The sequence below is a fragment of the Brassica napus genome, chromosome A7 (assembly GCF_020379485.1).
Source record: "Brassica napus cultivar Da-Ae chromosome A7, Da-Ae, whole genome shotgun sequence".
Taxonomy (NCBI): Eukaryota; Viridiplantae; Streptophyta; class Magnoliopsida; order Brassicales; family Brassicaceae; genus Brassica; species Brassica napus.
In genome coordinates this window covers 3828492-3856079 of record NC_063440.1, presented here as the reverse complement: position 1 = coordinate 3856079, position 27588 = coordinate 3828492, and the positions used below count along the sequence as shown (strand labels likewise).

General features: G+C 30.8%; 1 protein-coding gene and 1 long non-coding RNA gene across 8 annotated transcripts; one reads left to right on the top strand and one right to left on the bottom strand.

Moving 5' to 3' along the window:
* Window positions 1-1835: 1835 nt before the first annotated feature.
* On the bottom strand, window positions 1836-25689 carry LOC125576670. Of its 6 annotated transcripts, XR_007315107.1 has the most exons (9): window positions 22534-25689; window positions 21857-22226; window positions 15994-16050; window positions 15214-15267; window positions 11474-11574; window positions 10489-10550; window positions 2291-2344; window positions 2116-2175; window positions 1836-2032 (listed from the first exon to the last, which is right to left on the bottom strand). It is a non-coding gene; the product is annotated as an uncharacterized LOC125576670 (long non-coding RNA). The 6 variants fall into 6 exon arrangements; XR_007315105.1 differs by lacking the exon at window positions 11474-11574; XR_007315103.1 differs by lacking the exons at window positions 1836-2032; window positions 2116-2175; window positions 2291-2344 and adding an exon at window positions 5160-5490 and having other exon boundaries at window positions 22534-22991.
* A 257-nt stretch (window positions 25690-25946) lies between these two features.
* On the top strand, window positions 25947-27165 carry LOC106361630 (probable E3 ubiquitin-protein ligase RHY1A). 2 transcript variants are annotated; one of them, XM_013801409.3, is made up of 3 exons: window positions 25947-26332; window positions 26420-26532; window positions 26850-27165. In XM_013801409.3, the coding sequence occupies exons 1-3, from the start codon at window positions 26147-26149 to the stop codon at window positions 27136-27138; spliced, it is 588 nt and encodes a 195-aa protein (XP_013656863.1). In that variant the 5' UTR covers window positions 25947-26146; the 3' UTR covers window positions 27139-27165. The 2 variants fall into 2 exon arrangements, with proteins under 2 accessions (XP_013656863.1, XP_013656864.1); XM_013801410.3 differs by having other exon boundaries at window positions 26035-26332; window positions 26845-27165.
* The last annotated feature ends 423 nt before the right edge of the window (window positions 27166-27588 follow it).

The following is a 27588-nucleotide window of genomic DNA, read 5'->3' as shown; positions in this document are numbered from 1 at the left end:
TGGACTCCACAAAAATTGGGCTACCGCACTTGTCAGTTTCTTTGCAGTTGTCTTACGTAAACGATAGCAAGACGTCATATGATTTTGTAATGCCGTGACCACTGACTTAATGATCACCTCCTTTCCTCATTTAGTAAAAAAATTAAAAGTCCAACCATTGACCTTATTATTTAACCGATCCTGCACAAAGCTAAAAACTTGTATCTTGGAACCTCTAAGATTTTATGGTAGACCTAGGTAAGATCCCGTTCCCCCAAATTCTGGATTCCCAATATATCTCTTAACTCATGTCTGGTTGATTCCTCAATCTCATGTCCAAATTGGATTGAGGATTTGTCAAAATTGATGAGTTGACCCGATACGACCTCATATTCCTTTAAAATTCTGACCTCATATTCCGTGTAGGGCGCGGATCATCACCTAGTAGATAAGTCTATTCAATCCTTACAAAAAAATAGACTATTGTCCGGAAAAATCATATGAGAAATCGATGGGTATGCTCTGGCTATCTTCATCCCCGTTAACAGTTGCCCTCTCTCTCCGCTTTTTTGATATTTGCAATCAAAGCCTCAGTACATAAAATGAATAGATAATGAGATAGAGGATCTCCTGGACGTAAACCCCTATGTGGAACAATGAGACCCCGTGGTTGACCATTTATTAAAACCCGATATTGAACCGACGAGATACACTCCATTATTAGTTTAATCCAGTGTAGATCAAAACATATTTTTTGTAGTAGAGCCTTAATAAAATCTCATTCCACCCTATTACGCCTTACTCATATCCATTTTGATTAAATGAATGTTAGGAAATATTTATATATTAGTAAAGAATTTTTCTTTGGTTCATCGATCAATAAAATTTTGTTATTTTATATTCCATATATTTTAAAAAAAGAAACAAAATAATAAGAATTTGCTAAGTTATATTATGTTTTTAAAATGAAAATATTAGTAGTTGCGAAAAAAAGAAGACTTTTTTAAAAATATTTTTAACTCTGTTAGCAAAACACTAAACTCTAAACCGTAAATCTTAAATAATAAATCCTAAACACTAAACTCTAAACTATCAGGTAAATCATAAACCCTTGGATAATTTATCCAAAGATTTAGGTTTTAGGATTAAGAGTTTACTGTTTTTAAGATTTAGTGTTTATGATTTAGGATTTAAAATTTATCCAAGGATTTAAGGTTTACCCAAGGATTTAGGGTTTACCCAACGGTTTAGGATTTAGTGTTTGCGTTAAAATTATTTAAAAAATCACTTTTTGCAACTATTAATATTTTTTGACATATTACTATTTGTATTTATTTTTACTTTAAAAAAAACATAATATAACTTGGCAAATACTTATTATTTTGCTTTTAAAAAATGGAATATGAAATATCAAAATATTATTTGTTGGTTCACAACCCAAGAAAAAATCATTAGTAAAAGGCAACGGTCATACAATTAGCTTTAGTTAGATTTATATGGAGGTCCATTAACTAAATTATCTTTATGTCTTCAATGAAGGATATAATTCCCGTTGAAAAAGTAATGGTAGAAAAAATAATATACCAAGGTAAATGAAAGGCAAGAAATAGCAATGATCAAGTTTTAATAATCTACTAGATGATGATCTGCGTCCTACACGGAGTGAATAGACTAAAAAAAATTGTAATTTATAGTCTATAGATATTCAGAAGGTAAAAGTTCGCGTCTCATATATTACATGTTATACAATGACGGATTGAACTAAATTGATTATGTTGTATTAGGTCAATTACTTAAACCGTTAAAAACTTGTGTTATTGGTTAGGTGTAATCAAAGTTTAGTCTGTGGAAGTAAATACTTATATAAACTTAGTTATGCTATTAAGATAAAAAAAAAGAAAAATAGACAATCCAAATATTTCATTCATAAAATTAAACGAAACATAGATAATATAATAATAAAATATGAAAAGCAGAACTTATAAGGAAAAGTTTCTAAGGAAAAAAGAACAACTGCTGTGGAAATTATCTTCAGAACTCTCTATTTTCAATCCTAGAAAGACAATTAACAAAAAATATAAACTTATCCAACTACAAATAATTATAAATCGGAACTCATTAAACGAAATATATTACCTTTTTCTGAAAGTATCAATTTCAGGAACATCATTGGGCTCAAACACAACTTTGGAAAACCTATCAATGTTAGTCAAGTTCGTAAATCGACCTTATCATGATAACCAAAATAATTTGAGAAAAATATACAGATAATATCTGCTTGACCACTTTAAAAAAAAATAAAGTACATTACCTTTTCTCCAATTAATTTGCCAAAAATATAAAATACAGAGTACAACGTCTGCATCTGTCGAATGCCACAAATCTTAGAAAGCGTGAGCAAATGTTTAACAAGCAACACACTTAATGACGACGTTTCTATAAGTTGTGAAAATAAAAGGAATTTCAACATATATGATGTTGACAAAAGTTGTCAATTATATTTATAAATGTCGACTACTTACTCCATATCTACTACAAAGAAACGAATTTTATGATCAATAAAACCATTGTTCCCGTCAGTAGGTTATGTCATATATCCAATCCACAGCTCCGTAAATATCTGCTTCCTAAGAGAAAATCATCTAACTTTGAATCTATAGATATTGAAAAGGTAAAAGTCATAGAAAGAAATATTACATGTTATATAATATGGGATTTCACGAAATTGTGAATGTCTTTATAAAGTATATTTCGATTTTTTAAAAAAACTTGTGTTATTTTATTTTGCTTAACTGAAGTGAATCTATAAGAGTAAGCAAAAACTTATATAAAATTAATTATGAAGTAAAGATAAAACGAAACATAGTCAATAGAATCATTGTTTTCATAAAATAAATTAATAAATATAAGAAAATGAATTATAGGCAATAAAATAATAAAATATAAAAGGAACAAAATATAGGGAAACAAAATAAATAAAAAACTGAGATGACCACAACTGCTATAAAAAGTGTCTTCAGAACTCTTCGTTTGCAATCCTATTAAGAATAATAATAAAGGATAACAGCTTGCCAAACTAAACACAGTTATATAACAAAATCAGTAAACGAAATGTAATGATATGGGTCTAGGGTGAATCTGATGAAATAAAATCACCACAATTATATAAAATATCTATATTATTAAAATTGAAGTACAAATTGGGATTGTTTGGCAATATGAATAGTAATTAAAAAAATAGTTCTGTTTGGAAACATGGATAGCAGTAAGTTAGAAAAAAAAATAATGGGCTTATGCTACTAAAAAAAATCAAAAGTCCATTACATTGTATTAAAAAGTAATGGGTCTATGTTACTTAATATATATATTCAAATCAAAATAATAATTTAAAATTGATTTATATCAAAAATTCATTCAAAAATATACATATATTCAAAATTTGATTTTTACTAACATATTTTCCAATAACTATTATAAAAATGTTTTCAATATATATAATAAAAATACAATACAAAGCCCAATTTCAAACACCAAGTTAAATTATGGCTTTTATATTTCACATTAAATTTTAAAATATAATATATGAAATTATTTATATGATTGTACGTATAAAATATTATTAATTATAAAAAAACTTATTTGATGGTACGTATAAAATATGATTAATTATATGATTACACATATTTTGTAACCTATGATGATACATATAGGATATATATATATATATATATATATAATAGTGATTAGGGGTGGGAGTTCGGGTTCGTTTTCGAGTCTTTTTGGATTTCGTGTTCAGATCTTTGAGGATTTGGTTCGGATTTGGATAACCAATTTAAATAGGTTTGGTTTAAATATTTGGATAGAGAATTAATAATTATTTAAGTATTTTTGGAGTTTTGAGTATTTTTTAACTATTTAAGATATTTACGTTTAATTATTTGTATTTATTTTCAAGCATTTATGCGAACTTAAAGTATCATATATATTCTGGATGTTTTAATTTATATATATTAAATCTAAAATTAATTAATATATGTATATAAGTATATAAATCTATTTTGGATACCCAAAATACATCGGTTCGGATTGGATTAGGTTTCAGTTCTTCAAATACCAAAATTTTGAATAATTTGGATATTTAATCAATTCCGGTTCGGATTTTGTACTACTTATTCGGATTGGGTTCGGTTTGATTCTTTGAATTCGAGTGTTTTGCCCAACCCTAAATAGTGACATAAAAAGCAAATAGCATCATATTTGTTTTAAAAAAATACACCCGCACGGGCGTGCGGATCAAAATCTAGTTCACTAATTAATATGGCATAACTTGCGCTCCAATTAATGCATAGCTAAAACCACATAATGTTTAGTAACTAAATTACCTTTATGTCTTCAATGAAGGATATAATTCCCGTTGAAAAAGTAATGGTAGAAAAATAATATACCAAGGTAAATGAAAGGCAAGAAGTAGCAATGATCATGTTTTAATAATCTACTAGGTGATAACCTGCGTCCTGCGCTTGGTAAGATGATCATTTGAAACTATATATTATAGATTGGATATCTCAAGTTTAAAAGTTATACTTTATCATAAACCCATAACATCAATCATTTATATTGTTTGTAAAGCTTAGGTTTGGGAAGAATATTATGATGAGAAAATGTGTCAAGGCTACCTATTTATATACTCAATGATATTTGTTTTAGGTTTTAACCAACAAAATCATATCAGAGTAATAATATAAAATATTGACGAATTAATTATATCTCAAAACTTGTGTTCCAATTTATCATAAAAACTTTCCATAACACGCAAATTAACCAATTAGTAACCATTATCATATACATATTTTATCATCAATGCAATTCCCTTAAATATATAGCTAACGATTTCACAGATATAAAACTTTTTTTGTATTTTAAAAGTTTGCATCCATAAACTTACGTTTTATACATTGACTGATGCCGCAAATTAATTTATGGAAAGAATAATCAACTAAATTAAATTATGAATGTTAGAAATTTATATTTACCACTACTATCTACTCTATTAAAATAGAGACACTTTTTTTATCTACTTAAAAAAAGTCTTACTAGGACCATTAATTTACATACATATTAATAATCACAACCTTTTATACTTAACCTTTTATCTAAGCTATTTGATTTTATATTCAAAATTAACGTAACCAACCTTTTATACTTCTCCAACCATCCCAACCATTTATATAGTTTACATTTATATACACGTTCATCATCAACAAAACTAATAAACCTACACTTGATTTCATATTCTTTCTATGTAACCAACCTTTTCTACTTCTCCAACCATCCCAAGCATTTATATAGAGTAGATTTATATACACGTTCATCATCAATAAAACTAATAAACACCTACACTTCCATAATCCAAAAGTTCATCATCAACAAGACTCTTGAAGGAGACGATTACCTAATTAATTAATCAGACTAACTTTTCAGTCCCAGTTTCATCTTCTTGCTTATCACCACCTGAAAGAGACCATTACCTAAATTATTTGTAGGACCATTAAGATCGGTTTACCGGCTCTCGAACAAACCACTGATCCTAATTAACAATCAACCACGGTTATCTTCAAAATAAAACAATTTCAGATGTAAAAGAAACAAGATAATACCAAATGTTAAACCAATAAAGATAAGAACATAAATATTATGATATATCTTAAAAATCTTAACAAATATATATATGGATCACGTTAGTTTTGTTTGACATAAAATCTTAACAAAAAGTATATATATATTTTTTCAAATTTATATACAAAATCACAGAAAATATTCCCTAACTTCTTAAACAACATTATGGAATATCCTAATCCGTTCAAAATACAACCCTGGAACATCTCAAGCCTACACGCTATATATACCTGTAGTTATAACACCACATTATTATAACTACATTTACTCTCCATTCTTTACATTATGCCTCCAAAAGCTAAAAGTTTCGTTAGTGATATCAAACCCTGGAAAACAGAGTGGCGAGTTCATGTCAAAGCAGTTCATTCATGGAAACAACAATCAAAGTTTGGTGGGGAATCCTTAGAAATGATTCTTGCTGATGAAACTGTGAGACAACAATCATTTTCAAACTCTTATGTGGAATAAGTGTTTATCGCGATTATTAATTCGTTTTTTTTTTCATTATAGAGTGCTAAGATACATGCTTCTTGCAAACATGGCTTTCTTGCTAAAGTTCGACGAGATCTTCCTATTAACGAATGGAGGGTTATTGATACTTTCAATGTATCTCCTGCAAGAGGGTATTACAGAACAACAGCTCACGCATACAGAATTGCTATAACCAATGACACATCAATCGCCTCCTCAGATGTGAAAATAGAAACTCCGTTTCTATCTCTGGCCTCTTTTACATCTATCAACAATGGAGATCTTGATCCTGATTTTCTGATTGGTACCTATTTCTTATTTTATATATTTGTTGTTAAATCTATAAACAATGGTGATCGTGATCCTTATTTTTGATTTTATATTGTATGTTTTTCAGATGTATTTGGACAAGTTGTTGAAATTGGTGATATGCTGACCGTTCAAGTGAGTGGTGAAGAAAGGAAAAAATGTGAATTCTACTTAAGAGACACAAGGTAGATTTTAAACAATAATTTATAATACGAGAATTTTAAAATGCTATGACCTGGCTTTATAAATGTTTAAAATTTTACAGTGGACACGCAATTCAATGTTGTCTTTGGGGACGATTTGCTAAACAATTTCAAGTGTCTTGTCAAGAAGCAGATAAACAGATCATTTTATGTTTGATCCGTTTTGCAAAGATAACCTCCTATAGAGGTTAGTTAATATGAAGCGTATTTTTTTAATACAATTATCCTAAACTAATTAATATTGACTATGTAGTTTCTTTATTGTTATATAGGAGAGTTACAAGTCACAAATTCCTTTGACGCATCTGATGTGAAAATCAATCCAAGCATTCCTGAATCTGATGAGTATATGAAGTTGTAAGTGTATACTTTAGTCTATGAAATGTCCAAATGAATTGCAAAATCTATAGTTATAAATGTTTTGTTCGTTATGCTTATATTGAAGGTTATCCCAAGATGATATGTCCTTGACAACAACTGGGCTTGATGTAACTAAAAAGAAATTAAGGCGGAAGAGAGAAGTATGGCTGACATATCCAGTTAAAACCGTAGCCGAAATGATAGCCGCAAAAGAGGTATATTTTAATTGTTATTTTCACATCAATCCTGCAACTTGGTCCTTATTTTTTCTTTCAACAGATTGAAAAGTGCAGAATCACGGCTACCATTTATGGTAATGATACGGACTGGGCTTGGTTTTACTTTGGATGTTGCCAATGCACCAAAAAGGTGACAAGGATCAGACGTGAAATCGTTTTGGCCAATTCAACTAAACCATTGTGGCGTTGTGATACATGTCATGAAAATGTATCAAATGTCGAACCAAAGTAACCATTTTTTAATAATCCTATAAACAATTTTTCTTACGAATATTTAAATGTAGTTCTAACTTTGTATGTGTGATCTAGGTTCAAACTCCATATTCTGGTTAAAGACAACAACAACAATACTAAGATGCTGCTTCTTGACAGTGAAGCTCAAAAAGTAGTTGGTTGTATGGCTAAACAAATTTGGGATGGGTCATACAATGAGGTAATTAGAATAATAATTTGTCTCACGTAAGTGTTCAATTCAATATATTATCTAATTTTTAATATAGTTGATGACCATACTTTTATCATTTTTTTATAAGATGGAGGATCCAGAGCTACTACCAGTAGAAATAGCAGGGGCTGTCGGGAAAACCTTTCACTTTGGAGTTCAAATCAATAAGGATAATGTTTCTTATGGTGCTGACACTTATAAAATATCAAAGGTGTGGACTCTTGAAGAATTGGCTAAAATTGAAGCTGAAGCAGCCGAAGCTGATGCATGCGAAACTGAAGAGCAGGAAAGTGATGAACCAGTTATCACCATGTCTTCAACTAAATCGTCTGACAAGGTCAAATATTCTTATATAATATAGACTTTTTATCCTATATTTCACTAATATTTTTTCTGTGTGGTGTCTACTCAGAGTGAAATTTCAAGCAAAGATATATCCTATGGTTTGTATACTCCATCATCTAAGAGAAAAGAGGAAATAGATGCGCTGCCTGATCTCAATTCCACTAACAAGAAGCAATGCACCAAGTTAATAAAACTTGAGAAGGATAACTTAAACTAGAAGGAAAAAATGAACTTTATTTGTTTTCAGTTATGCTTTCGTTTTTAAAAATAAGACTAGCTTAGTTTTTGTTTTCTTATTTGGTTTCAGTTGTGCTTTTGGTTTTTATAATAACATTTATTCATGTGTTTTATTTTGTTTTTTTAAGTAGTTGCTTCTATCTTTCAATTCAGTATTAATAAAATAAACTAGATGATAACCCGCGCTCTGCACGGACTGATTTTTTTAAAATATATTGTATTTAAATATTATAAATAGTATACTTTGCTATGAATAACTTTTTTTTTACATTTGAATCTTAAGAGTGGACACTCGGGTACCATTTGGTTCGGTTCAATTTGGCTCGGTTCGGTTTGTTCTGATCTTTGCGAGTTTGATTTAATTCGAATCTTTGCGGGTTTGGTTTGAGTTTGGATTCAGATAACTACTTTAACTTTAAAAACAAAATAAAATTCATATTTACTTTAAATATCTCAAAATCTAAAAATAAAAATAATATATAACATATAAATTTGAATAATGTATGCCAAAATACTTAAACTTAAAATAAAATTTGGTTTATCTTAAATATTTGGATATGAAATAAATAGATATTTTAAGTAATTTTGGTATTTTGAGTATCCTTTAACTATTTTAAACATGTACTTTTAACTATTTATATATATTTTTAAGTACTTTGGACAACTTAAAAACATCTTATATATGTTGTATATTCTTTAAATATTAAATTTAAAAATAATTAATATATTTAAGTATATACATATGGTTTGAATATATTCGGATACCCGAAATATTTTGTTTCGGATCCGGTTCCATTTTGGTTCTCTAGATACCAAAATTTTGAACCCGTTCGGATATCTAACCAATTTTGATTAAATTTCATTACTACCTTTGGTACGATTCTTTAGATTCAGATTTTTTGCCCAAACCTATACTTTTTATTGTAACAAAATTTTAAACGAAATTGATGATGATTCGTATTGATTTTGAGTATGCAATCATTTTTATGCCAAAATACATTCTTCTATGTACGTGGGACATCTAGTTAAGGAAAACAATGGACTGAATTAAAGAAAACATTACCATTTCAGATTTTTAATCGACACTTTCAAATTATTCATTTTCGGTATTGTGACGAAGAGAAAGGTGGTAAAGGTTACGAAAGCAAATTTGTTGTGCAATCCATATTCTCGCTAGGTGATTTCAATAGCTTCTAAATAAATCTTTGTTGTATCGACCGAGATTTAGTAATTTATGGACGTTTTAAAAAAAATTAAAATATAACATATAAGAAAAAAATCTAATTTTTTTATTATATGGTTAATGTGATTGTTTAGTTTATTTTAAAAATATAAACTTTCAAATATGAGAGAATCTCGTGATAAATAAATTGTATTAAGTTGTTATCAATTATTTGATGTGCAAATCAAGTTAGTATGAATAATATCTTGTTAAGAATCTTGTAGATAAGGATTATATTTTTGAAATATTTGCTGAATAATATCTTTGTAATTTTCTTGTAGATAAGGATTATATTTTCGAAATTAGTAGTTACAAATATTTTTTAAATAAATAATACATGTAATTCCTAACTTATACTCTATTTTTTTTTAAATAGATTTTTATAAATAGATATCATATTTTGGCACTTTTGAAATTATATTATTGAAGTTTATATAATGACATGTATCTCTAAGTCTCTAAGTCATGTGTTCATAATGGCATGTAAGTTAAAGAGGAACCAAACATATACATGTTCAGTATAGAAAAAATTATATGATGTTGATAAGAGAAAATTATAAATCAACTTAGAGCAAAGTTTAATCTATAGTAAAAGAGGTCCAAGTGAGAGTTATTGAATTGCTAATATAATTGTAAATATACAATCTGTATAGTTTAATAGAGTAGATAGAACATAATTCAATAGAACATAATTCGTTTGGTTGTTATAATATAATAGATTGTTGGTTTAATTTAAGTTATCTAGTTTTAATTTTATTGTATAATTAATTGTAACTAACAGGATATGGTCCATAAATTATGTAACACACTAACAAACTTGAAACAGTCCAAAACTTAAATGACAATTTCAATGGTAGATAAATTTAGGACTCTATTTTAATAGAGTAGAGGGTTCATGTTTTACTATTGTTATTGAATGTTTAACTATTTATGATAATTTATTGAACAATCTACTCTATTCAACAATCATAATCACTAAGAAAGAGTCATTGGTCGTCTTACTTGACTTTTATGATCGCCTTGATATATAAGTATTAACATCTATCCCTGAAACTGAAACAAACCTGGTGCAATAAGAGCACAACTGGTATTAATTAAGAGACTCCACTAACAAAACTAAAAAAAAAATTAATACTGACGAAGTTATGATATTATAACGGATTTTATAAAATATGAAATCTAACTATAATAACTTTAAATTGTATCCAAAATATAATTCCTCAACAATAATATATTTTATCCAACAAATTAATTTATCCAAATTCAATAAAATCCCATAGTCAAAATAAATGTTATATCTGAATATTTAAGATATTCGAATAACAGATATAGTCATCCTTAAATTCAGAATGCGGTTGAATATCTACATTATAAAGATTTAATATCTTGACTTCATTTAACCTCTCCTACAAAATATGGATTCTATAGTCAAAATATATGTTATATTCGAATAACTTTTCAATATATTCATCCTTAAAATCAGATATGCATTAAAATGCTCATTCTATCTACATTATAAAGATTTCATATCTTAACTTCATTTAACCTCTCCTACAAAATATGGATTTTACAGTTCAAGTTAGACTCCTAGATGGTATGGAATATCCTCACGATGTTGAAATGGAATATCCACGCGATCCTCACTAAACCTATCTTTACTACCAAATCACTATAAAACATATTCTAACTCCTTATATTTTCAACACCTCACGTTTAAAAATACTGACACAAAAATGGCTATTGTTCCAACCGACCAAATAACTTTGTTGAACCATGTCAAACAATTTAAAACAACTTGGAAGGTTGAAGTGAAAGTTCTGCATCTATGGACACAACAATCGAATGGAGACTCTCTTCAGTTCATACTCGCAGATAAGACAGTAAGTGTATCTATTTGTTATGGTCTTATGTTTCACAAACGCTATATTGCTAACTTCTGAACTACATTTTTTCTAATGTTAATATAGGGTGTTAAAATTCATGCTACCTGCAAGAGACCCTTCTTTTCTCGTGTTCAAAAACTGGTGGTTGGACAATATATATTTATTGAGAATTTCTCTCTAACCGCAGCTGCTGGAAATTACCGACCTACGCGACATGAATACATTATATTGATCACAAGTAACACCAACGTCACCAATTCTTACTGCAAAATGATGACAATTTTTTGACATTAACCACTATCCCAGAAATTGTGAACGGAAATCTTGATTCCAAGTTTCTTATTGGTAACTTACAAGTGTTTTTGTTTATAATCTATATGCTTCCTTTTATAGATATTTATCTTAATATTGTTTATATGGTTGTAGATGTTATTGGTCATCCAATAGATATTGGCAATATTCAGGTTGTCCCAGTGCAAGGTAAAGAAACAAAGAAGTTGGAACTTACTTTGACAGATTCATAGTAAGTTACTAATTATATTTCACAAATATATATTTCAAATGTTTAAAAATCTGTGTTTAATATATTACGACCTTTTTCAACTATTATCAGCGGTCACCAAATAGCAACTTGTCTTTGGGGTCTATGTGCTGAACACGTGTTATATGCATACAAAGTTGGTCAAGTTAATCAGAATTTTCTCTGTTTACTGAGATTTGCTAAAATCTCAGTGTACATTGGTAAGATATCTACTAAACTATTAAGAAGTTTATATTTAAAAGATGATTTTGTGCCCATATTGTAATGTAATTTTTTTTTGTTGTAGGACAAGTCCAGATAACAAATGCATTTGAAATTTCAAGTGTGGAGATAAATCCACCTGGATTTATTCTGCAAGATTATATAAGACTGTACTAGATTTTGACCCGCGCTTGGAAAGCGCGGGTTTGTTTTCGAAATTAAATATAAATTTTTGATGAATTTCTATATAAGAGTATAAATTTAAGTACATTTATTCGAAACCTCAAATCGAATTGTATCAAACTGAAAAAAAGAACCGAACAGATCATATATCTTTAGAACTCAAAATTAAAATCAAACCAAAAACTGAATGGGTACCGGAATATTTAAAGTACAAATTATATATTCACAAATATTAATGATGATGACTAATAGTGCATCAATACCATTTAAATGGTGAGAAGAAATTTTTTTTAAAAAATTATTGAACTATTTTTAGTGGAGTACATATATGATTTATAGACGAATTAAGATATAAGAAATATTTTTATATCCGATCCAGATCTGTGATCGAATTGGTAAATATAGTGGTCGTATATAATCCGGACTGGTTTATGTTTTTCATGTAGCATTCTGTCAGATTTTTTACAAACTCATATGTTTCCACAAAATTTGTATTCAATGAAAACTTATTAATTAAAATCCAATAAAACCAAAAAATTCGCTATTAATCTGTGGACCGACACCGATTAACCCGGTAAAACCATAATTTTAATACCTTTTAAACATTTCATATACTTTACAATACTACAAAAAACTGAATAAACTATTTTATTTGTCATATAAATAAATTTATTGTATTTATGTTATGCATTTTAATTTATAATTTTTGTATTGATCAATACTATTACAATTTAAATGTATATTGTTTATTTATTTTGTTTAGAAGCATACATTGGGTTTACACCTATTAATAAAATTAAAAATTAGGATTGATACAATGAGAAATTTTTAATAGATCATGAATGCAAAGAATTAAATTAATTAATGGGTATGTATAGTCTTTATCCCAAAACCCAAAATACCAAATTTTCATCAATGAGAATTAATTTTTTTTTGTAATTTTAAGAACATTTTGTAAAATAGTCATTTTCATTAAAAGTAGAAAAATAATATTATAGGTATTATTTGTTAGTGTTTCAAAAGGTATTATTTGTTAACTTATATTTTTGTAGTTGTTAGTATATTTAAGAGTCATTAGATTTGGTAATCATAGTTGGATTAAATATGATTGATCTTGTTTAATATAGTATTTTCGTATAGTTTAAGAAGTCTCTACATATTCTTTTGATTTCTTTATCACAATAATCGTGATCCCACTGTATTAGGGTTTTAATTTTTTTATGGTAACAGAAAAAAATAAATATGCATAGTTAGTTATTAGTCGCATTTAGTTAGAATAATTAATTGTATAACTAAAAATATAATAACTTGTTATAGATAGGTCCAACAACCTTATATATAGGAGAAGACCAAAATATAATAAAAGGAAAATATCCCAACAACTTTCATAGGTAGATTTCTCAAGACTGCTTCACTTTTAATAGAATAGATGTTCTATTATAGTCTCATAATAATTACATATTTTATTAGGATCATACATAAATATATTAATGCAAAGTTTACGTATTACTCTTTAGGATGCCAAATGACCTTACTCTCACTGCTGCTGTTCCACATGTTGTGAAAACGATTGGAAACCAACGACAACCAGAAACGTGGTCTCTTTATCCAGAGAGAACAATTTTAGAAATCATAATGTCAACTAAGGTTCATTTTCTTATTTGTATGTAAACTTTTTGTATTATAAGATACACATTTACTAACACTATTGTTATTTTTGTAGATTGAAAAATGCATTGTTAAGGCAACAATTTATGCAATAGACACAGACTGGGCATGGTATTATTTTGGATGTGTTAAGTGCCACTTCCATAAGGTGACCAACATTACTAATAAGGATCTGGTGCCTCTGAAACATCTTTGGCATTGTGGTACATGCCATCAGTCAGTCACCCATGTTGCACCTAATTATGTTTCTAAATCTTGATTCAATAATATAGTTGATATATGTCTTCACTAATTTGGAAATTTCTATTAGGTTTAAACTACATCTACTATTAAAGGATGAAACTGGTGAGTTACCCGTGATGTTGCTTGATACTATTGCTGAACACATTTTGGGAGTAAGTGCTGAAGTGCTCTTGGATGGATCTTTAGAAGAGGTATGTATAAGTTGTAGTTGAGATATCATATTTTGTTTTATAAATAAGATAATTATTAAAACTAATTTATATTTCTATTTAGGTTAAGGATTTTGAGGACTTGCCTGACACTATTAATGATCTGATTGGGAAGACATTCAAATTTGGTGTCTATGTGAGCAAAGACAATGTTGACTACGGATGCCATATATTTAACATTGGGGGAACTTGGTCTGCTGATGAAATATTCTCTCAGTCTGACAATGATAATACTGAAGATACAACCCACATTGTAGTTTCATGTGATCATTTACCAGGACAGGTTTGTAATTTTAATTTTTTTTTTAAATTAATAGATTAACCATATTTGTATTTTTGACCAAAATATTCTTTATATGTTTCAATGTTTTAGGATTCTTCCGTTAGCATCGAAAATGCAGCCAACACATGTTTTTCTTCAACTCCACTATCAAAACGAAAAGTCCACAATGAGATTGATGACCTTTCTTTCACTTCAAAGAGCAGATGCTCTAAGATAATCAAGGTGAAAATGAATGATGGAGAGTAGTTAAAAGGGGCGTGCATTTGACGATTTGGTTGTATCTTATGATCTCAAACATATTTTTTTTTATTTTGCTCTTATGATGTTATCTTCAGTTTGTCGTATTAGTTTGATATTTTTTTTACTATCAGTTAGGAAAAAATTTTGAGTTTTAATAAAATAATTGAGTATTGATTATGATGTCATTCATTTTATAGCACTTCAAGATATTCTACTATGTGTTATGATCTAATATATTTTATAACCTACGAGCATTTAACGTTAATAAATACTTACTTGTCATATGCTGTAGTTGAAATCCCTTTAGACAATATAATAGCATAAACTATCCTGAAAAAACAAAACTAAATGTTTATACAATCAATCCTGTGACCCTTTCAAAGATTAATGACTAAGATACATTTTAAACCCTTATACAATCAATTACGTCTTCTAAATTGATCAACTTATGTAAGAACATGTTATAGTACTAACTTCTTTACGTCTATTTATATATAAATAGAGTTTATAAAAATTTAGACCTTAGATGATCAGAAAGCATGTTGCTCCTCATGGAAATTAATGGATTTTAAAATGTAACTTAAATATATTATCCAAACAATAATATATTTATCCTAACAGATTATTTTTTTCCAACTTATTCTGTTTGAAATATCAATCTCAAAAAATTTAAATTAATTTGGTGAACCCGCCAAGTAACCTTACAGAATATTCTATAATCAAAACAAATGACTTACGTGATCATTCTCTTTTCTCCACAAAACACACCAATCGAAATCTAAGGTTTCCAATTCTTCAACAATCGACATCTATGACTCTTTCTCAATAACATAATACTTATATGTTTGTTTGATTAGCAGGTCACAATGAGAAAGAGACAATATAATGGTTTGACCCAATTCCACAGGGAAAATGGTCATATATCAATGGATAATACAAGTAATGCTACTAATCGTCAAAGTAATGGTTTACAACATTCAAATCGGAATTCTATTCAACATTCAATACCATTAAGATCAGTTTTTAAGCGGATTTTGGGTGATCTTAAAAACATACCTGTATCTTCTGGTATTCAAAGGAGTTCCCAAGGAAATCTCTTTGTGGCTGTTGAACCTACAAAGAAAAGAAAACTCATAACTGGTATTAAACTCTATTGAGATGATAACTAAATATCATTATATCATTATATCTCATTGAGAACGTATTACAATGCGTTTTAGGGATTATGAAAGAAAATGTCAGAAACTTGCAATCAGTGAAAAAAAGTAAGCAAAATCCAGAAATACCATGTAAGTTTTACTTCAGTTATTATCTACTCTATTTTAAGTAAAGGGAGTTAAATGCAACTTCAAACTGACTGTTCGTTTTATGAACTTAGCCTCAGGTGAACAAATTTCAGGTGTTATATTGGATGATGATGATGATGCTGACTTTGAACTATCAGATGTTTCATCTAACGGTAATTTCGTAATTATATTAGTTTTCTGTGTTGTTGTCATAAAATTATTTTTTCACTCGAGTTACATTGAATTTTATCAGGAACAATGCGTGACGATAATGATCAAGAGTTTGACTGTAGTAGCATAGAGAGTACTGATTCTGATGAAGAAAATGCTTATGTCGTCAACCCAAAAAAATGAAAACAGATAATCACAGAAGTCGGGTCCTTACAATGGCAGCATTTATGAAACAAGCTTTCTACAATACCAAATCTAAAACTGCCAAGGTTGCAAAAAAAGAATGTTGTAAGTTCTGAAACAAAAATCTACCATCCTGAATTTGTATATGTATCAAAACAAAGACTACCATGAATTCTTTTTCACCAGACCCAAATATGTGTTTTGTAGATTATATTGATGAAGGTGATGCAACATATATATGTGAGCATTGTGGAGCGTATATGTGGTTTGGGGAGCGTATAAACAAGAGTATGAAGTCAAGAAAACCCATATTTACTCTATGTTGTATGCAAGGTCAAGTTCAGTTGCCTCTTTTAAAAAAAACCCCGGAGCTAATGGAAAGGCTACTTAATGGAGATGATAAGCTCAGCAAACATTTTCAAAGGAATACCCGGCCTTATAACATGGTATTTTCATTTACTTCTATTGGAGGGAAGATAGATCGTTCTCTTCCAAAAGGGTTAGGACCAAAAATGTTTCAGCTTCAAGGTGAAAACTACCATAGACTGGGGAGTTTGAAACCTCCAGATGGTAATTCTGCAAAGTTTGGTCAGCTATACATTGTCGACACAAAGAATGAGGCAGAGAATAGAGTTAACATATTAAGGTATTATCTAAATGAGTTTTCCGATGATTCATATTCTTGGCATGTTAAGTTAATTCAATACTTATTTGATTACATTAACAATGTTTACAGCAAAGGCAAGAAAGATGGTTTGAAAAAGGAGATCATCCAGAAAATAATAGCTATGCTAGACGAAGTCAATCCATATGTCTCCAAATTTCGACAAGCTAGACACAGATTGGATGATAATCCTAAGAGTACTCTACATATGAGGATTGTTAGTGACCGTTTAAAAGATGGAAGGACATATAGCATGCCAACTGCTTCTGAAGTCGCAGCACTAATTCCAGGGGATTTTCAATTAGGAATGGATAAGAGGGACATTGTTATTGAGGAAAAATCAGGGAGGCTACAAAGAATAAGTGAAATTCATATTTCATACCTTGCACTACAGTATCCTCTGATATTTGTTTATGGTGAGGATGGTTTTTGACTTGGTATTAAGAAGGGTGTCACAGAAGCTAACAAGAAGCTGAAGAAAGATACAATTAGTATGAGACAGTTTTTTGCTTTCAGGATTCAAGATAGAGAAAATGAGTCTAATGTTCTTCTGAAATCAAGAAGGTTGTTTCAACAATTTCTGGTTGATGATTACACAACCATTGAGAAAACAGGCTCCGTTATCTCAAGTTTAACCAGACTTGCTTGCGATCCGACAGCTATGATTCTATTAAAGAATCTGAAAGTGCAGGCAACATCGATATGCATGAACAAGGTCAGCAGTTTATATTGCCAGCAACTTTCACAGGAAGTCCTAGATACATGAGGAATAACTATCTTGATGCAATGACCATTTGCAAGCATTTTGGTTTCCCTGATCTATTTATCACTTTCACTTGCAATCCAAAATGGCCAGAGATAACTAGATATGTACAGAAACATGGATTGAAGGCTGACGACAGACCTGACATCATTTGTCGAATGTTTAAGATGATGCTAGACTCTTTGATGGACGATTTAACGAAGAAGAAACTTTTGGGAAAAACTGTTTCATGTATGTACTTCTGTTTCAAGTTATTAAATTCTGTGTATCAAATTTTTGGACTAACTCGATTGCTTTCTTCATTTTTTCAGCTATGTATACAGTAGAGTTTCAGAAACGTGGACTTCCTCATGCTCACATCCTACTTTATATGCATCCTGACTCGAAATTTCTCACTATTGATGACATAGAAAATATCATATCTGCTGAAATACCAGATAAAGATGAAGAGCCAGAGCTGTATAATGTTGTTAAGGACATGATGATTCACGGTCCATGTGGAGCTGCCAACATGAATTCACCATGTATGGAAAATGGGAATTGTGAGAAGAATTATCCTAAACGACATGCAGAGAAAACTACAGTTAACAAAGAGGGCTTTCCTGTGTATAGGCGACGTGAACAATCAGGTGTTTATATTGAGAAAAACGGCATTAAACTCGATAACAGATGGGTTATCCCGTATAACAAGAAGCTGTCTCTTCGTTATAGAGCTCACATCAATGTCGAGTGGTGCAATCAAGCTGGTTCTATTAAATACTTATTTAAGTATATTAACAAGGGAGCAGATCGGGTCACTGTAGCAGTAGAACCACCAGAGATGGATGCATCAAATAATGTTATTGCTGGAGAAGGTGTGGTGAATGAAAAGAAGAATGAAATAAAAGACTTCTTCGATTGCAGGTGATTGATGCATTCTACATTTTAATTACGATTTTATATTGGTAAATGACTAGAAAGTATGAATCCTAACTATTGTCTTTATTGTATAGATATGTTTCAGCTTGTGAAGGTGCCTGGAGAATTTTTAAATATCTGATTCATTACAGATCTACTCCGGTTGAGAAACTCACATTCCATCTACCCGGAAAACAAAGTCATTTTCAAAGGTAAAGACAAACTTCAGGACGTTGTCAGCCGCGAACTCATTGAGAATACAATGTATCTAGCATGGTTTGAGCTGAATAAAGTGGATGCTTTCGCTAGGACTCTAACTTATGCTCAGATCCCCAACTTCTATACATTTGATAAGAGTAAAAAGATGTTCAAAAGACGAAAACAAGGATTTAGTGTTGGAAGAATCAATTATGCTCCGTGCAAGCAAGAGGCAGCCTATTATTTAAGAGTGTTATTGAACATTGTTAAAGGTCCTACCAGTTTTCAAGACTTGAAGACCTATAACAATGTAGTATATGCTGAGTACAAAGATGCATGTTTTGCTCGAGGTTTATTGGATGATGATCAAGAGTATATTGATGATTTAGCAAGGCACAGTTTTCAAAGTTCTGCATCCTTTGTTAGAGAGATGTTTGTGATGATGCTAAGCTCTGATAGTTTGGGTCAACCAGAGGTTGTCTTCAAACAAACTTGGGAACTATTGTCAGAAGACAGTGAGTATCATCATAGGAAACGTCTGAAAATACCAGGTATCAAATTATCACTTTTTTGGCTTTTTATGTTATCACTTTAAAACACGTGACTTATCATTTCTAAAACATATATTGTTCTCATTCTGTTACTCATGATATATGTTTTACAGGACTTATTTTAACTGCTGAAGAGAAACAACAATTTGCTCTGGTAGAGATTGAGAAGCTTATGAAAAGGAATGAGAGTTCTTTATCGTTGTATGAATCTATGCCAAAGATTCAAAGCCATAGTAGTCGGATGGAAAATGTATTGATATTCGATGAACGTAACTACAATCTTGAAGAATTGAGAGCAGCTCATGATAGAGATATACTTAGGATGACGGATGAACATAAGAAGATATATGATGAGATCATTGGTGCTGTTGATGCTGAAAGAGGTGGAATGTTCTTTGTTTATGGATTTGGTGGCACCGGAAAGACATTTTTGTGGCGAATCCTTTCAGCTGCAATAAGGTGTAAGGGAGATATAGTACTGAATACTGCATCTAGCGGAATTGCTTCTCTATTGTTACAATGTGGTAGGACTGCTCATTCCCGGTTTGGCATACCCATTAATCCAGACGAGTTTACCACATGTAATATTGTTCATGGCACACATAAGGCTAATCTTATAAAGGAAGCATCACTTATCATATGGGATGAAGCACCCATGATGAGCAAGTATTGTTTTGAATCTTTGGACAGAAGTTTAAAGGATCTTATGGGAAATCATAGAAACAAGCTATTTGGTGGAAAAGTAGTTGTGTTTGGAGGTGATTTTCGTTAAGTACTTCCAGTCATCACCGGAGCTGGTAGGGCAGAGATTGTATTGGCTGCAATGAATTCTTCATATCTTTGGGAGCACTGCAAGGTCTTGAAGCTCACAAAAAACATGCGATTGTCTTCCAATAATCTGACTGATGAGGAAGCAAATGATCTTAAGGAATTTTCCAACTGGATTTTGGACGTTGGCGATGGAAAGATTGAGGAGCCAAATGATGGGGAGGTTCTGATAGATATTCCTGATGAGTTTTTAATAATTGACCCCAAGGATCCTATTGAGACTATAAGCCATGCTATTTATGGAAGCAGTGATTCCCTCAGAGAGTTACAGGATCCTATATTTTTTCAAGAGAGAGCAATCTTATGTCCAACTAATGAGGATGTTAATATGATTAATGATCATATGTTATCTAAACTTGATGGTTAGTCAACACTTTCTATATAATGTAAACATTGATATGCGCCTTAGACCTTAACGTTTTCTTTATTGATGTTTTTTCAGGTGAAGAAATGATCTATATTAGTTCTGACAGTATTGATCCATCCGATTTGACCTCAGAAAATAATCAAGCACTCAGTACTGATTTTTTGAACAGTATTAAAGTTTCTGGACTGCCAAACCATAGTTTGAGATTGAAGATTGGTTGTCCTGTTATGTTGCTCAGAAATATTAATTCTACAGGGGGTTTAATGAATGGAACCAGACTGCAAATAACAGAGATGATGGATTTCATGGTTGGTGCTAGAATACTTACTGGGGAGAAAGTCGGTGACATAGTTTATATTCCTAGGTTGTTGATACATCCATCAGATAAGAAACTTCCTTTCAAAATGCGAAGAAAACAATTGCCTTTAGCTGTTGCTTTTGCAATAACTATCAACAAAAGCCAAGGACAATCACTCTCTCAAGTTGGTCTATTTCTTCCTAGACCTGTGTTTTCACATGGACAGCTCTATGTTGCAATTTCTAGGGTGACCTCAAAGAAAGGATTGAAAATCCTTATTGTGGACAAGGATGGAAAGCCTCAGAGGAAGACTAAGAATGTTGTTTTCAAAGAAGTGTTTAACAACCTTGAAAACGAAGATCAGGATTGAAAGTTGACTTGATTTTGTTTCTATGGTTGAACAATGTTATGAATTTGTTTTTAAAGTTTAAGCTCTTTTGAACCTTCTAAGTTTGGTATAATTCTCATGTTTTATCTAAGTTTGATGCAGTGTTATTTCTTTTGTCCATGATCCATGCAAAACTAAGCATACCACGAGCATTATCACACATTCAAGTAATTCATTTTAAATCTCCAAAAAAAAAAAGAATGATATAAGAGTAATTCTAAGCCAAAAACTACTTAGAAAAAAAATGAACAAGCCGTTCTAAACTAACCAGTCAATTCATAATAGTATGAATCCTATACTATTTCTTTAGTTTTGAGTAACTAACCTTAGTATTCGTTATATGAATGTACTGGCCAATTTATAATTCTTTGATGATTGTGGTTACATTCTTAGTTTCTGGTCAATTCACCATGTACCTGAAACAAAGTTGTCGTATAAATCATATTAACAACAATTATTACTAAGAATGAAAGATATAAGTCGTATTGTTCCATATCCAAAGAATTTCTGTGATAATATTCTGATTAATCATTAAGCTAGACAATTAAGCATCTATTTCTTAAAACAGTTAGTAAAATTCTTGCTAAAATTGCATTTATAGCTTAACGATTATATAAAGCATCAAGATAGAGACTTGGACTTATCTTTGAGGCTCTCTTATTGTAGAACCACAACTTCCTTCTATTCTCCTATCACTGTATTAAAAATAGACAAATTTATAGTTAAAATTAGAAGTAGACAAGTATTAGAATTGTTAACACAAACTTTTAATTAGCATCAGTTAGTATTATCTGTCAACAGAAAAAATGACTTTAGCTTTGCGATCAATTGATAACTTGATATACACTTGGAAATATATCTTAACAAAACCTTAAATTAGAGAATTAATTATTCTATTTCATGTCTTCATATACTTAGTTATGGCCGATCTAGAGAAACAGAACTAGCTGCTGAAAGAAAAAATTGACCAAAGTTTAAAATTTTAACAATTGAGAGTCAAACCTGATGTATGATAGATGTAGATCCTGAATCAAATAGATTGATTTTTCGCAAACAGATTCTTTGATCAATCGTTTGTATTGATACATATTTTAATTTGCATGAGATCTTAATCGGAGAAGAAGAAGAGGAATATGAAAAGTTAATAAGATAGGGAAGAGAAGACACCGACAGAAAAGTAAAGAAAATAATTATAAAAAAGTTGTTAATGTATTGACCATTCCAGGACTATTCTGTTGATGATGTAAATTGTTTTTGATTTTTGTGTTAATTTTTATATATAATGGATTGATAATGGGCTTTAAAAATTATCGATGGGCCACATAATTATAATTAGGTTGGCAATATGTAAAGTGATTGTATTGTTATATAGTGTATATATTATATTAAACAGACTGCACAACACATTCATAACATCTTCAAATTAATAATAACATCTAACTATGGTTAAAATATAAATAACACTTTTTTATTTTCAGAATTAAATTTTTAACTTAATTTATATCCGAAAGTAAGTTATTATTATAGAAAATGTGTATAAATATAAATCATATAAAAATTTTGTTGTTTAAAAAAAATAACAATATACCCGCCCGGTCGGGCGGGTCAAAGTCTAGTTAAGATTAAAACAAATATAGTATAATTGAATACAAACATGTTTCGTTATAAAAACAACAACAAAAACATATTAGTATGTTAATCTCTCCAACCCGGAACCGTATACACCGATTTAACCAAGCACCCATATAGAGCACCGATACAGGAAGAGCGCACCCCCTCTGGAGAAGCGCCACAAAATGAACAACGAATTGAAAGTTCAAGTGAAGCTTACCCTTCACCACAGACCTGAAGTGTTTCCACAAGAGAGCAAACCGCAATAAGATTCACAAGAGAAAAAGACAGCGACAAGGAGAGCCACACCACCGAGCACACACAAACTATGAGGAGAAACCCAAACCAGTACGCATCAAAGAGACCCCAACAAATACGCGGTTGAGTCAACCCAAACGCGCCACCACCAAAAACCTCAGAGAGAGAAGAATCCCTCACCGAGACTTAACGCGTATCACCGGCGAACCCAAATCTAATGTGAGAGACCTTAGATCCACGAGCCCAGACCCCTAACCTGCTGGGAAAACGTCTCCAACCAGTCACTCGCCACACTGAGAAGGAGATAAACCCGAGCCAGGTTACTCGGTACCTCATGCGCCACCGTCTCGAGGACAACCCAGCAAAGGAGGGAAACCCTCCAGACAGAGATCTCGTCGCGAGAACCAGAGATACATGACATGTAGAGCCATCCTCTCAAGCTTTATCGCCAATGCCATGTACCTGCAGATCTACACGGAAGACCGCCAGATCTACATGGAAAACCGCCAGATCTGAACCAGAGATCCTTGGACGAGCACCACCTCCGTCGAGAAACAAAAGCTAGACCACAAAGACACACAGGAGAAGCAGAGAAGACAGTGGGGCTATGGCTATCGCCGCGGCGGCGCCGGAGATGCGAAGAGGCAGCAAAAGAACCTTAGAAAAAAAATCGCACGAGAAAATAGAGGAGAGAGAAACTTTAATCGAGAAATCGATCTTGAAATAAAAAGTTTTTCCTTACAAAAATGCAATATACAAAAAGTAAATAGAGCTAATAGGAAGATATACTAGAAGTTTTTCACTAATTTTTTTCTTACTGATTTTGTCATTTTTTTTTGGTAAGAGGTTATCACTTATCAATCATATCTATAATTAATTATTTTGGAAAATAGACGTCTGGATCGAAATGAATGCATGAGTGGTGATGTGTGTGCTGTTTGTATGATAGAGAGGGAGACAAAGTAAATTGCCGCGAAAGTTCCTCTCCCTTGTTTCGTCCTTTTCTTGGTCCACAGTTATTCTTCACATCGTACCAAAAATTATCTGAAATGCAAATGACCTTTTCTACTCTAGTCCATACATAATATATGTGGTCCATAAATTACATAAGAAGTAACTCTTTTTTTTCTCTCTTGGCTTTGGCATAATTTATTCGGAAAAATATTTAATATTTTATTTTGAATACACGTATAAGATGACTCACAAACTCGGTTACAACGTACGTACCTTACAAGATTTTGGTTTTTAAAAAACTTACAAGATTATCACAGATATTTTTTTTGTAGATTAATAAATTTAAAATATCATATACTATTTCTATAATTCAAGAATTACAAAGAAGTTTCATTTTTTCTCTACTACTGCTGACTAGTGAATTTTGTTAAACCTAATAGTGTAGCTTTAGAGCATCTTTAACTCAACCTAATTTTCTCTTTTATATTTTCCTCTAAATAGATAAACTCTATTATAGAAATATATTTATTCCAATAAATGTATTTATAATAGAATTCCTCTATATTATAAAAATATAAAAGATATATTACTTTTTTTATTTTTAGAGTAAAAATGTAGCATTTTCTATATTTTTCTGTATAGTATAAAATTATGTTATAGATAAAATATATTGGAGCAAAATCACCTCTATATATAATTTTGTTTATTTTTAGAAGAATATATAGGAAAAAACAAAGTTGGATCGGAGTGATTTTAGATGAAACATTATCCACCATTTTACATTATTCCAGTTTAAATAGTATTTCATTTTTTACATCAACTTAAAAAGACACGATTAAGATTCTGTTAACTAAATTGAAGACTCTATATTTATATGAAAACAATATGAAGATTGATTTCATGCATCAGTGCAAGAGCATATGTCTTTGTATTCTGAATCCTGGGTAAATACTTGAGCTGAAAGGTAGTAAAATTATCTTGAAGCTTTTGGATTTCTTCTATGTATATTGCAAAAGTAATATATTCCTCTGACCATCAGTTAAATAGTATTTTATATCACTGACAATTTTAATTATTATTTTAGATTTTTTTTGTAAGAAATTTTAGAATAGTTATAAAACTTGTTACCAGTTCAGAAAATATGATGGACTTTCACGTAAACTTAAACGGGTTTAACGTTTTATACCAAAACGTAACCACACATTCTGTAGTAAAATAGAGCGAATGCATTTTTCTTTCTTGTTTTCTGCCCTCACATTATTTACGTGTCTTTAATCATTTTCCTATATATTTTAACAATGATTATTATTTTTTACTAATTTGATTTAATAATATACTATATTATGGTCTTATCATACGATTTTTTCGGTAAAAATATTCCCATGATTAGTTATCTAATACAACACTACCAGGGCTCCTGTTTGTTCTTTTTTTAATTACAATATAATGTTTCATATCTTTACTAAAGTCTGTACCTTCAAGATGTAAAAGTTTGTTTTTTGTCAAAAGGCCTTCAGTCAAGATGGAAAAAATAGGGGAAAAGGAAATTCTAATGCTAAATAAGAAACTGTTATATAATTTAAAACTAACTTTTAGATTAATTTTTTTTGAACTTTTAACTAACTTTTAGTTTATACCTAACTAACCCATCTTTATATTTTTCCATCATTATATCATATTGCTCTCAATTATTAGCGATATAAACCTTTGTAGCTGCCGGTCATTTCTCTCTCTCTCTCGCACCCTCTCTCCCTTTCTCTAAGCAAGCTAAAACACAACAAGAATAAAACCTATGGCTGGTATGCTTCCAGGAGTTGAGTGCGCGAGGAGGCGGCGCTTTCACGGCGGTGCTCCACCGATTGACTTATCCAACACGGCTTCTGTGGCGGCAGCAACGGGACACGTATGGACTCGCCGACCATCCTTCTCTCTCTACACTACCAATCACGAGAGTCACCAAGCCTATGTCTCCTTCTCGGTAATGAAACGACTAAAATAAAAGAAAAAAGTTCAAACATTTTCTTGGCAGGAAAGATTGTAACTTACACAATTTATAAAATTATAGGAGAGAAATGTTAGGAACAAATCTTACGGTGTTGATAACGACGAGAAGCTCGTAGGAGCAGCCAAAGAGGCGAAAGATAGATTGGACGAGCGGCTGAGAAACCCGCGAAGAAGGTTTGGTTTGTTTAAACAAGTGTATGATAGCAAACCAAGTCCTAATTCACCTTAAAATGCACCGAACCAGCTCAAGCCATTTGCTTTAATTCCTTGATAATGACACATGATGGTGTACTATTATTATCTTTCTAACATGTGGTAACACATGAGCATATAATTGTGAGATTGCCTTTTGTCGGACAATTATTTTATCCTTTTAGCGCTGACAGACTTTATCGGCTGTGCGCATTTTAGCAAGGGTTTCAATTTAATGTTAAGATCACCAAATTTGACATTTACTTGTCCCGATTTTTGCTTTATATTTTCAAGTTCAGGCAAAATGGCAAAGACAAAGCGACTAAATTGGAGCAAGGGAAAGGTAAATCTCTTAAGGATTTACTGACAGAGGTGGTTGGGTTGAAGAAGAGCCGGGGAAGGCTTGTCAAATGGTTCGGGTGGCGAGTAAGGGAGCAACAAGAGTGTGCTATATGTTTAGACCAGTTCAAGACGGGTGAGACATTGGTCCACCTACCTTGCACCCATAAGTTTCACTCCATATGTTTATTGCCTTGGCTAGACACCAACGTGTATTGCCCTTATTGTAGAATGGACATTTGGAATTAATTGTAATAATTGAAGGTCATCATATCATTAGGTCTTGTGCACGGCTAATCTTAGTCTTTAGAATTGTTAACATAAACAGCATATCCTTGATCTATATAATATAACCTTGTGCAGAAGTGCATCGATAGTCTATCATTACTTTCCACCATACATAAATCAGCCTATAACCTATGCGCGAAGATAACGTGGAAACATATATATAAACATGATAAAAGATTTAGACCAAAAAAAAAAAAAAAAAACATGATAAAAGACATCTATCTAACATGATAAAAGCATATTAACAAATCTATTTTTTTGCCCTCACAGCCCATTTGACAATGTTAAAGGTCCAAACCCATTTTATAAATATATTTTGTTTTAGAAATTTTACTTAATTATACTACTTAATCAATCTATAGAGACTAATCGATGCTTAAGGAAGCGTCCACGTCGTTTTAGAAACCCTTT

What these genes read in the sequence shown, in the direction of transcription:
- LOC106361630 (XM_013801409.3), top strand. Translation starts at nt 26,147, where the DNA reads ATGGCTGGTATGCTTCCAGGAGTTGAGTGCGCGAGGAGGCGGCGCTTT. An exon ending in AAGCCTATGTCTCCTTCTCG is followed by an intron (nt 26,333 to 26,419) that starts GTAATGAAACGA and finishes ATAAAATTATAG; the next exon opens with GAGAGAAATGTTAGGAACAA. An exon ending in CTGAGAAACCCGCGAAGAAG is followed by an intron (nt 26,533 to 26,849) that starts GTTTGGTTTGTT and finishes TTTCAAGTTCAG; the next exon opens with GCAAAATGGCAAAGACAAAG.